The sequence below is a fragment of the Oikopleura dioica genome, chromosome XSR, assembly GCF_907165135.1.
Source record: "Oikopleura dioica chromosome XSR, OKI2018_I68_1.0, whole genome shotgun sequence".
NCBI classification, from domain to species: Eukaryota; Metazoa; Chordata; class Appendicularia; order Copelata; family Oikopleuridae; genus Oikopleura; species Oikopleura dioica.
In genome coordinates, this window is record NC_137294.1 from 6,379,204 (window position 1) to 6,391,460 (window position 12,257).

A 12,257-nucleotide genomic window follows, 5' to 3' on the forward strand; every position below is an offset into this window, starting at 1 on the left:
AAAAAATGCCGTAAAAAACAGTGAAAAAAAAACGAGAAAATAAACAACGCAAATAAGTAAAACGGGAGTATAGTAGAACTCTAAGAAGTTTAAAATTTACAGACGATGGTCATATTCATAATAGATGTCTCCGCCTCCATCTCTGTTTACGAACTCCACGCCGTTAATGAATGGTTGGCCACCAATGTCATTTGTGATGTAGCGGACGGGTCCGTAGTTCGAGCTATCCATCGCCACCCAGTTTCCATTGCTTGAAAAAGGATAAAGCTGCCATCAAATTATTTTTACCCGTATGGCTGAGGAGGAGCAGCTGAAATGTAAGGTGTTGGCATAGGAGCACTTGCAAAAGCAGGAAAGTGCCCTTCATACCCAGTTATAGGCGGGGACAAGGCAGGAGAGAGGGGTGGAGCAGAACAAGGTGAGCTGCTGAGAGCGAGGGAATTGGGAGTCACGCTCAGCGGCAAGTAGCTCTGCGAAGAGGGCTGAATATTTTGAAAAATCGCAGCGCAGCGACGCAGAGGGATTCGGGTTGTGCTCTAAATAAAGATAATTCATGCAGACTTATACAATTATACTTTCGCCATCTCGACCTTGAGCTGGTTATGGAGCGTCAACCGAAAGCCATCCAACGACTCTTTGGCCCGTCGAGCGGCGAAATGACTCGTGAACGTCGCAAAGCACACTGTCTGGCCACCAGTGGGTGGAGGAGGCTTCAGCACGCATCCTTCATACTCAGCTACAATTTATAAGAAATCTTGTAAACGGTTATTCATTTCATACCACGAGAGCCACCACCAGTGAAGAGCAAAAAGAGCTCACGGTGGTGCACGTTTCGTGGCAAACCAGTGACAAATATCGTTCGCACTTCCTCCTAAAATGATTATTACCTCTCGCGCACAAACAACTGGAAAAAATGCTTACATTAAATAACTTGCTAGGCTAACTCATCGAAATGCCACTTACCTTACTTTCGCCGGAACGAATGAAAGAATGCTCCTCAGCATGTTCCACGCTGGAAATAGAGATTTCGTGATTAACCTCCGATTGGACAGCATCGACCTCAGGGTAATAATATTCCTGGGGAAGATGCTGTTGGCCACAGACGATATGAGACGGCGGATGGCCAAACGAAGGATCGACGTAAACCTGGTTGTAACTCTGGTTGTATGTAGAAGCATGGTTGACGTATTGTTGCTGAGGGCATTGATGGTTCCATTGAAACTGATTCACGTACTGCGGCGGTTGCTGGAACTGCTGGTATTGAAACCCATAGTCGGGTGGATTCTGCACTGGAAAGCCGTGAAACTGGCCTCGGAATCGGCTAGCTTGACCAGCCTTAACAGCAAGTAAAGTAAGTACAGGCGGCCTTGATTGGTTAATTAACGAACACTTATGAAATCGAAACTCTAATAAAAACTTTTCCAATTTGTTTTAACCTTCAATGCACATTCCCCATATTTAAAATCAAACTGATAACTTTGCTTGATAAGAAATTTTATCTAAGAAAGAGATTTGGCGCTTCACGCTGCGCGGCGCCCCCTAAACTGTCTGGCAGACAATCGGGAAAACGCTCAAATGCGCCGTGCGAGTCGTCGGCGGTGCTGCAAGTCTTTCTCTTATTCCAAAAAATCTTACCCGCGATCGCTTATTCTTGGTCATCCTTAGAAGTCAGAATTTCGACTCGAAAAGAAAGTAGCTGTCGAGAAAGTAAGCTTTTCCGGCTCGTTTATTGGATAGTTCCGAATGCGCACGCGCAGCTGCTTCGTCCATTCGCAGGCCGCCAATCTCAACTCGTCAACTTTGACTCAAACCTACTACTACCCCTTTGCTCACATTTCCGCTTCCTTATCACGGCCTAACCGGACCTACTTACGAAATACTGCAGCCAACACACAAAACGGAAATACCGCAAACGCACAAAACACCCCGATGCAGCTCAAAAGGGGAAGACAAAAAATCCTCAGGAAACCTACTATTGATAACTCACTAACCTGCTGTAGATTATAGAAGCTGGCGGGACTCTCGTAAATAGGAGCATAAATCATTTCTGATTTTTCTACTTATCAGAATTGGCAAGAGTGAGGCGCCGTTAGAAACGACTAGCAATCACCGCCGCCGATTCTAGAAAAAAACTGCCTGCTCTCTGCACGTCGTGCTATTTAGGGAGATGCTACATTCAAGCGGCTACATCATTGTTATACCGGCGATTTTGCTTACTTTCAACTCACCTTGAAATTTCCACTCATATTAATTTCTCGACTATTAATGGCCGTATGAGGAGCCATCAGTGCTTTAGCCCTGCCTCAGACAAAATTAAGATAAGCAGTCGATCTCCTTCTCTCTTACATCAGTGAAGCAAATGCCAGAATAGCTGAGGAGATGGGATGACAGTAATTCTGTCTCCATCGCCGAAAAAACAGTAATCTGTCTAAGAAGTTCGTGTTTTCTAATTGATTTAGAATTATCAGTTCAAAGGGAACTAATAGAGCATAACTTTCATCTTTCCATATTCTCGTTAAAACTTGTGCAGTTGAAAATACAAATGATTTTTTCTCAAAGGGGGCCTGAACATACTATCTGTGTGTGTGCAAAACAGCTTTCAGAAGCTTTAGAAAAGCTTCTTGGGCGAAAGTGGGAGAAGCTACGAGATCGGCTCGTCGAAAAGCTGAGAATATTTTGGGAATACAGAAAATTTCCCGAGAGACAGAAATCGACTTCCGAACGGGTCTACTTGTCCAGTTCAAAGAAACGGCGACATTTCTTGCAATTGCAGTTGATTTGGGATGACTTAACGAGTCACAAGTAGCCAGTTGTGTTGTTTTCATATCAGTTTCATTGAAAAAGAAAATAAGCGTTTTGGAATCGGATGAGGTGTTATCGTGCGAAGAAAAATTGTGTTGTTGGGATACACAAGGGAAAATGAAATTAATAAGCCGATTGGCAGAAAATATACACGGACGTTTATAGCCTTATGAGATTATATTTTGCGCCAGGTGGCCCCGGCGCTCTAGCGTTATTCAGTGAATTCTATTTTTTCGAAAATTTCGCGCTCCGCCCGCCTCTCTCCGCACTGAAACAACTTTCTTTGTTATTTCAAAAAGCCAACCTCAAGGCGGATTCGATGGAGTCGTAATTTCCGAAAAAATGGAAAGCCAAAACTCGTCTGGTATTGATGCACTTCAGAGGGCGATGCCGCTTCGAAACCATCTTCAAGTTTTTCGCCCTGGGAGCTTTCATTTTCAATTGGCCTGAATCTCTTCTGGTGGTTTATAAACACTGTGTATTTTTAGAAGAATTGAAGCAACGGGACGCTCCCGTTTTGGGCTTTTCGGTCGGGTTGCGGTCGACACCTGTTTATCAGGCACGGACACTATCGCCGAGGCCGTTAAGGTTACCGTAACCTGGGCCCGATTCATCTCAGAGGACTAAACAAAGCAATATGCAGCAAAGCACGTCTTTTAACGTGAAAGATGAAAGCCCGGGACGGCTGATGTCTTCGCCGAATTAAAATGGAGAAGGAGCTGTGTTCGTTATCACAAAAAAGAGCACGTTTCGTAATTGATTTTGGAATGAAGTTTTCTGTTGAACCAACCGGGGCAAAATCATTAACCTTCATCCCACTTCAAAAACAATCCAAAATCTGGCAAAGACAACCAATTTTTTGAAGCGTTTTATCACAGAAAGAGCTCCAGGCTCTAATTTAAGGAATTTTCTGGATTTGGACGGGTAAAAAGTGTGTATAAACGGTGGTGATGGAAATGAGCTCACTTAATAGTGCGCTAATCGGTCGGTTAGAGGTCATATCCTTAAGTTACTTCCGTCTCGCAGCCAGTACGAGTGTTTGGGCTTCACCAAAGCCAGAGGTAGTTGCGGGCTGGGCGTGCCTGTCCGGCCGGATTTTTCGTCAAACGGCCGATCACGAAATTTCCAATAAGCAGCCACTCGTCCGATAATCCCTTCACTTTTGCCCAGGCCAGAGGTTTCTAACCTATTGTTGGATATTAGGGCCGGCATATAGCGATTTAATAAATCGACTTATCCAGCCAGCTCCGCACTGTTTTGGGCAATACAGTTCCTCACTTAGAGAGCTTTTCTGATGGGATTTGTTAGACACGGGATTGCCGAAGCGGAATCAATCACTAGAAAACGCGCCAAAAAATGACTCTCGTGAAAACTGTTCAAAGAAAAGAGCTTGGTTATCTGTTAGTGTTGCAAAAGAGTGACTCGTTTAGAACCTTTTTGTTGCTTATCTCGCAGCTGGAGCCGTAATGAATGGGATTTATTCAAATCACTCGGAGACAACTCTCGAGCATGGAGCAAAGCTTTACTACCGAATTACGCGCACATTTCTTGAAACGCGTTATCAGATGACCAAAACAAGATGTACCGGGCATTATTCTAGTAGTGAGCGTGTTGCTACGTCCCAGCTGACGTTGAAAAAGAAAGATAACTTGCTCCGCCGTTTTCTTTTTTACTTAATTTTCGCAAGCAGATCGAGTAGTAGTAGTCCCGTTTTCTTGAGTAGGAAATGCGACACTCTGTGTGTGTCTTGAAAAGTGGCGAGTTTTTTCCCATCAGATTCCTTGCCGGACATTCCATGCAAAGGGCCTCTCAGCGCGTAAAATGATTTTTGTTCAACCGGGAAGCCAATACTACTGCATGCTGGTAAATGCTACCGAAAGCAATTTGCAGGAGGAGCGAAAAAGATCGCTAATCCGCTCTTATTGACACGTGCATTTGCGATAGTCTGGCTATCGACAGTCCCTTAGTCCACAGGAGGATTTCCGAATCGAAGCGAGTTAGTTAGTAGCGGCGCATATTCGAATTAATATTTACTTTCTGGAGAAAGTTTTTTGAAGTAGCGTCGGCGCCTCGACTGATTAAAATGACGCGAGCGCAAACAGCCGGTGACAGTGCGGACGCAGACGGGTTAACCGAAGATGCCATGGGCCGTGCAATACCGAATGTAAACCCCTTCAGAAGATGCATACTTTCAACTTTGCTTAGGGTCAGTTTTATCAAAAACTCATCGAAAAGAGAATTCGCTAGTTGGCAACGGCTGCCCTGATTGCTTTTAATAGGCTGCGGTAAATGGAGATTTACCGGGAAATTGTACAAATATCACACGAGCCTAAATCGCGAAACGAAGAGAGCAAAGAAAGTGGTCTAATTAGCACCGACCGGTGGAGTGATAAATCACACCATTCTCAGATCGGCATTTGAGTTTTCAAAGAGAAGAAAAAAAAATTCTTGAACGCGGCGCGGAGGAGCGCTGCGCGGCGCCAGAGAGGTGGAAAACGCGTGAAACGCCAACATGCGTACTTGAAAGTATTTTTACAGTTTTCTTAAAATAAATTCCTTCTAACGTTTTGTCAACCGACTGTTTATACATAACGTCGTCAAATAGAGATTCACGACACTCTGCGAAGAAGAGCTAAAGAAGCAAGGGAAGTCTTTCTACAGAGCAGGTAAAGTTTCTTCTGAAATAGATCTTCTGCGATTCAGTGAATGGTGTTTTATTTGCATTTGCTTGGCAATTTATAACACTTATCTATAATAGTAGAAAATCGGAGTTTTTTTCTGGAGAAAAGTTTTGAATGTTTCCAATCTTTCTCACTCAGTCATTAGTGACATCGTTCAAATTGCATAAGAAATGCGATTTGCCGAAACCAGTGTTTTGGCAAAGGGATAAATGCGTATGTTCGCGATTGAAGTGGAAATGTCGTAGCTCGTTGTTCTTCTGGTGCTCTCCCAAAGTGGTTCCATTCCGAATGAATATTCAATCGTACTTGGTTTCCTTATTTATTCAAGCTCTTATATCCGGTAGAATCGTGGGATCCTCGTAAACCAATCGATCTCAATATAGTAGAGTTTGTCTACTCTGCGCTCATTATCATTATTCTTCTCTTATCATAATAAAAAAATAATCAGATTAGTGGCCACTCATTCAATGCGATTCCATAACTTAAAAATAGATTTTCTTTTGACGAACTTTTTACTTTTCAATTCGTAATTACGGCTAGATACGAGTTGTTTACCTTTCGGAAAACTGGAAGCTAATGTTGGCAGGATGCATAACCCCACTTGTTCAAATGAGGTTAATATTCGACCCCAAAACTAACCCGAGATACAAAACACGGATTAGTTAGTCGCTATTTAACACACAGCGGGCTTTGTTTATACCTTTCTAGCTTGGCATTGAAAGCACTGCCTGATTTGCTCAATACAAGCTGAATATCATGCAGATACAGGTAGGCTAACCACAAAAAAAAATTAAACGGCGATTCCACTTTAAATGTCACATACGGCGGCAGATACTTGGCACTAATCGAGAGCTTAGCTCCAGCTTCCGGACAAGCCTCTAGAACAACTTAGCGAACACTAAGTTTCCCTCAACAAAAATTTTACCTATTCTGCGAAGAAGGGTTTTTCTGTTGTTTAGCGAATGTAGTGCGGGAGTGCCGTCAGGTGCTTAGCATGAACCGGCCTCCAAGTCGCCAAGTCACGATAATGTGATAAATGGGAGTCGGGAGTAGCCAGCTGCTCGTCCGCTCCGGCGCTGATGAATTAGCCGCTTTATCGCCAAAAATGTGAGAAAACAGAAACTCCGCTAGAAGTTTCTTGGCGCGATACAGTGATCGATTTGACACAGCCGCTATCCTTTCCATCTCATTCAAGCACCTCCGCCAGGCCTCTTCCATCCTGTCAATGATAACCATCTCATAGCTCTAAAATTTAGTCAGCTTCATCTTCTTCATTTCAGTCTCTAACGATTTTGTGATAACGTGAATTATGTAATTCTCCCAGAAATTAATTGCTACATTAAATATCTTTATTCTGATTAATCAAGCTGAAAGAATAATTGACTAGAGCCCATGATCCTTGGTGTTTAATTGATTCGCGGAAGCTGGCGGAGATGATCGAGCTTTGTGTAATCGGCAGACGCACGTTTACGAATTTTCGCATTTTTGGCGAAAGTGGGAATGGCGAAATCGAGCACCGTGGCCAGAACAATGTTTCATGTTTTTGTTCGACATTGTTTTACAACGAAATGCGGTACCGCTCTTTTGTTGACTTATTTACGTGTTCCAGTCTTGTCGCTTTCCTTGCTCTTGAGAAGACATTTAATTACGTGAAGAGCAAGATAGTGAAGAGCGTCTTTAGACAAATTCAAAAAGGAGTAACTTTCGTGATCGTAAGATAATTAATGGCTTCTGTTTTTCGGAAAGAGAGGGAATGTTCCCCACCGTGGTGCGTAAATTGCTGCTTCTGTCACGCTGATAAGGAGGAGCGTTTTCTCTCCTTCCGAGAAAAACGCATCAGCCAAAGAGTTTTCTATTATAATGGTGGAGCTTTGATTCGAAGTGCCTCAGTTCAGAACGTCTCTATAATTTTGCCACTTAGTGCGCATTGTTCACATTCACGCGCGCAATTTCTCCATCGCCGATTCAGGTGTGTAATGAAACCTTTCGAGGATTTAACCCGCGCATGTCGAGTGTTTAACCCTTTGACAACGGTTATTCACTACAGCTGCGCAGGGGCTGCTCTTGCTTTAAAGCATCGCTAGAACTGACCGTAGAAAGATCGTGTTGACTGTTGGTGATCCAATGGGCGAATTCTGTGGGATCTAGTCGACCACTCAAGTCGTTTTCTTGAAAATGTCAGGGAGCAGCGGTGGCTCGATTCGATTTTGAGCTTTTCTGGTTTTGCTATTTTGAGAAGATACTTTTCGCCAAGTGTTACCGCACGTGCATCCGGTGCTGGTCATCCATTTTCCAAAATTTTCGGTTCCATTTCCGCCCCTTTTGAAGCATCGCCTAATCGGATGGAACGTACGCAACTACAGCCATCCGCCAATTTCTGCATCATCCCAAATACCGTTTTTCCCTGAATACTCACTTACTTCACTGTCGGCCTTATGCAAATTTTCACAGAGCAGTCGCCCGAATTTTGCATAATTATGAATCGAAAATGTTTTGACGCTGAAGTTGTTTTCCAGCGCTGCTGCTGCTGCTGGAAATGCAGCGACACATTGCAGATTATGTCTTCGAGGAAAGGAGCTAGTAATTGTCCAAAAAGTCGCGATTTGGGACAGATTCTTCGAGTGCCCGTAGCAAGTGGCTCCGTTTTTCCGTACCATTCAAGAGCTGAAGGCGCCGACCGCTGGTGAATTTTGTGAATTTGTTGAGAATAATTTCTCAACAGCACAAACAGCACCTCCACCACCGCCCAAAGTTTCTTAATTAGCTTATTATTAATGGAATTGTCAGTCGCCTTCTTTCGTCAGCGTCTGAGGGTCTCGAAGTTTACGATAAGTGATATAGGCAGACTAGATAAGGGCCGGCGTGGAATCTGTATCTCAAATTCGGTATGCAAATTTGATAAGAACAATAGTTATCTCCCCGAGCGGCAATTTTTGTTTTCGCCGAAATGAAGATGAAAGTAAACGTAACACCGAAAATCGAAGTGCAGCTTCCGATAATGACATTTGATCGAGAAAAAAAATGAATTTTTGATTATAGGCGCCCCGTGAGAAGTGCACAGTGAGGGAGATCTCGTTCGAAATGAAATTTGTTCAATTTTGGATCTCGACTCGCATGGAAATTTATATTTGATTGCGACCGGCCGGAGTGAAAGTTTGACTTTGTTTTTATCGAAATAAGTCGCAAGTGCAAAACTTTTTTAACTGCATATAGTTAAGGTAGTGCTTTAGAAGTCTGTTGGATGTTTTTATGACTTTTCAACCGCTCAAAATAGCCTGGAAATCAGCTCGTTTGAAAACTGATTATCGTAGCCGATCTCTTTCTTTCCAAAATTACACATATTTTCACTTGTAACAGTAATGGAAAAGAAATTATCAGTAAAACGTTCGCCCTAATCTCACGTCAGATAAGAATAGAAAAATAAAGGCGTTTGTGTCTTATTCTTTTGCGTAACTTTTAAAATGCCAGGCTCCAGGATAGAAACTAGAGAAAAAGAAACGTGTCCACTCTTTTTAATCGTTAAAAATTTCGAAAAAATATTGCCGGAATACTTTCCGAAATCCGGCTTGAGTGTGTTTGCCAAATACCCTCAGAAGAGGTTTTAGAGCGGCTTGATAGAGTGAGGGCAGAAAGAAAGTGAAAACTTGCAGAGGTGATCGAATCCGGAGTTTGCTTCTCTACCGGAGTTCTCGGCGTTAATTCTGAGCCGGAAAAAATAGTGCCATTTTATCGGGCTCCAAGTGAGCACTTCCCACGAAGCACCATCAGACGAGGGCATTAGCCGACAAAGCTCAACGATAAGGGTCGGATTAGCTGCCCCAGAAGAGTCCGCTCTTCGAGAATTTATAGCGAATACTGTGTTTTGAAGCGTTTCTTCAGATAGAATGCGGCTGAGACTGCTGCTGCTCTTCCAGCTGGTCTTCTCATGTCCCGATGAATGCCGGTGTGACACAAGACGCAAGATCGTCTTCTGTAACGACAGAAATTTTAATTCCATTCCTGCCGGCATTCCATCCGACACAAAGCAACTCCATTTACAGGTAATTATATCATCTTGTGAGTCATAGAAACAAAGTGAAAAATTCAGGAGAACGAGCTCTTCGACGATGACGAGTTAGATCGCCTTTTGAAGCGTTTGACAAGTTTAGAAAGTCTGAAGCTCTTCAACAACAAACTAACACGCGTTCCAAGGCTCAACTCGAAAGTGCTTCGCGAGATCTACATCAACCGAAACAGGTAATACCAAAGTTTTCAGCGTTCAAAATTTATGACCAACACATTCAAGAATTGAATAAATTCAGGAGGAAAGATAAAAACGGAGGGCTGGACACGTCTTTTGCGTCAGTTTTAGACGTTTTTTCCAGATGTGTGTTTCAGATTAAAATTTATCGAAACAGTTTCCGTGAACCAGAAATTTCCATTTGCAAGATGGTGAACACTGTACCTCACAATAATTTTTTTTTCTTTTTAAATTCAATTTGTACCTTTATGCCGCCCATTCTTCACGAAAACTGTGGCCAGAAAACGGCAAATTCAATTTCGACACCTGTTGACAGGGGAATTCATAATTATGCGCAAGGATAGCGCCGGGATAATTGTTTTTAAAACTTGGATGAGCGTTATTTGCGGAGTGATGTTTTTGAAATGGCTTGATTGATTTATTCAGAATATCCTCCGTCACGAGCAGCTCATTTGAAAACTGTCCGAAGCTGGCGGTGATTGTGCTTGACGAGAACGAACTCACAAGCGAGTCGATCGAGGCTGGAGCTTTTGCATCGCTTACAGAATTGCGAAGAATCAGCTACGCTCGGAATAATGTTGAAGTATTTCCAGCCGGAATGCCTTACTCTTTGAAAGAAATCTACGCGCCACATAATGGAATGGCAAAAATACCTGCGACAACGCTGAGTCAACTCATGAACGTGGAAGTCCTTGATTTGAGCCACAATCAGTTGACTGACGAGTCCTTCGGAGGAGAATCGTATGGCCTCGCCAATTTGGTCAATTTGCGAAAGGAACAGTTGTGATACGCATTCCTATGAAATTTTGATAAGGAATATTCCTTCTTAATTTTGAAACTGAAGACATAGAAGAGTAAAACTTATCATAACTTTTTGAAGATCTATCTTAGTTACAATCGACTGCAACATTTTCCAAAGCATCTCTCATTTACAACAGAGTCAGTGTATTTGAACGCAAACCAGCTTACCGCTATTGCGATGACCGATATTGAACATCTTACTAATCTGAGAATGCTCGATCTCGCGCACAACCAACTATACTCTATCGAGCCTGGAACTCTACGAAATCTGAGAAGCCTCACCAACATCGATCTTTCAGGTTTCTATTTGAATAGAAACTACACTTTGCTACGTAAAATCCTATTGAATTGAGTTAAAATTCGTCTCGCTTAGATTTTCAATTAGATTTCAAACTTATTTTCCCTCAACCATAGCGCTCAATTTTCGATTTGTAGGAAATAATTGGTGGTGCGATTGTTTCTTGCTGGATCTTTGGGAGTATTTAAAATCATCTGGCGTGCATCATGGAGCACAAGACTCTCCAAAATGCCGGGATCCTCGCAATTCTGCGCTACGAATCGACGAGCTCAATCAAAGTGATTTTGAATGTAGCCCGATCGAATTCGGATTGCTCAAAGAAAACGGCAACATCAAATTGGAAATAAACGAGTTCGACATGCCATCTTCTCCCGATGTTAGAGTGCATCTTCAAAATATACAAGGTTTGTAGAGAAAATACTTATCTCATTAATAAATTGATTTTAAGGAAACCACTCTGTTTCCATGGTTCTTACGGAAGCTTCAACGGTTTTGAAGACGTTAGAACCATCGACGGCTTATAGGATCTGCCTCTACAATTTTTACGCCATGGAGAGCTCTCGCCTCCCTGAAAGCATGTGCAGTCTAATTCACACGCCTTACAGCCAGGAGGTGGACTATTCGGCCACGATGGAAGCGATTCCACGATCGAGACAGCTCGAGCTTGTTGTCGGCATCGTGACTGGTCTCATTTTGATGACGGTTATTCTTGCTGTGTACTTCGTATGCTGGAGAAATGGTCATCTCAGCGATCACAAAAAATATCACTCACCGCTTGGTTTGACAACTCATGACAGCTTTTTTTTAACTTTATTTTAGCACAAAGCCAGAATTTTTTGCAGAGCAGATCCCTCGATCGCAAAGCTGCATTTACTGGTGCTCACTCGACAACATCAACGACCTTCCAGCTCGCATCAATCACTTCGCCTGGGCTAGAGCTTACAGCTGATGCATCGAAAGAGTTCGATGTTACTCTGATGCTTCGCAATCCCATGATCCCCGATCCGAGAAGTAGTTTTCACAGTCACGGAGCTTGCTCGTCTGACAACACATCAGACGGTGCATATCATACTATGACCTCATCTGTACACCACCACCATTCGGTCCCTCATCATAATAGGGCTGAGAGTATCGGTGTCTTCGTCTAAATGTCACCTCTGTCGATAAATAAAAATAACCGTCATGCCCTGTTTCAAGTTCAATATTCGACCCTAATTTTAATAAAAAATTTCCGGTATGTTCAATAGTTGTTGTACTCATGCATTTGGATTGCGAGATAGCGTGGTGCTTAGAATAATTTATTTGAGCTTTAAAAAGTAATAAGATCTGGGCAATGCTGAAGAGCAAAAAGAAGATTTTCATCGTCCAAGCCAGAGCTATTTGCGATGTTTTCAATGATTTCTCCATAACCTTTGTTCAGTTTTAGAAATGCCAA

General features: G+C 42.8%; 2 protein-coding genes across 2 annotated transcripts; one reads left to right on the forward strand and one right to left on the reverse strand.

The window, feature by feature from the left end:
* Positions 1-96: 96 nt before the first annotated feature.
* LOC145709002 (uncharacterized) lies at positions 97-1,712 on the reverse strand. Its single transcript, XM_081786691.1, has 6 exons — positions 1,636-1,712; positions 964-1,335; positions 781-871; positions 576-736; positions 289-536; positions 97-250 (listed from the first exon to the last, which is right to left on the reverse strand). The coding sequence occupies exons 1-6, from the start codon at positions 1,657-1,659 to the stop codon at positions 97-99; spliced, it is 1,050 nt and encodes a 349-aa protein (XP_081642817.1). The 5' UTR covers positions 1,660-1,712.
* Positions 1,713-5,340: 3,628 nt separating this feature from the next.
* On the forward strand, positions 5,341-12,051 carry LOC145709003 (leucine-rich repeat transmembrane protein FLRT3-like). The gene is made up of 8 exons (XM_081786693.1): positions 5,341-5,468; positions 9,363-9,523; positions 9,571-9,719; positions 10,150-10,503; positions 10,579-10,823; positions 10,960-11,226; positions 11,271-11,600; positions 11,642-12,051. The coding sequence occupies exons 2-8, from the start codon at positions 9,368-9,370 to the stop codon at positions 11,968-11,970; spliced, it is 1,830 nt and encodes a 609-aa protein (XP_081642819.1). The 5' UTR covers positions 5,341-5,468; positions 9,363-9,367; the 3' UTR covers positions 11,971-12,051.
* Positions 12,052-12,257: the final 206 nt, after the last annotated feature.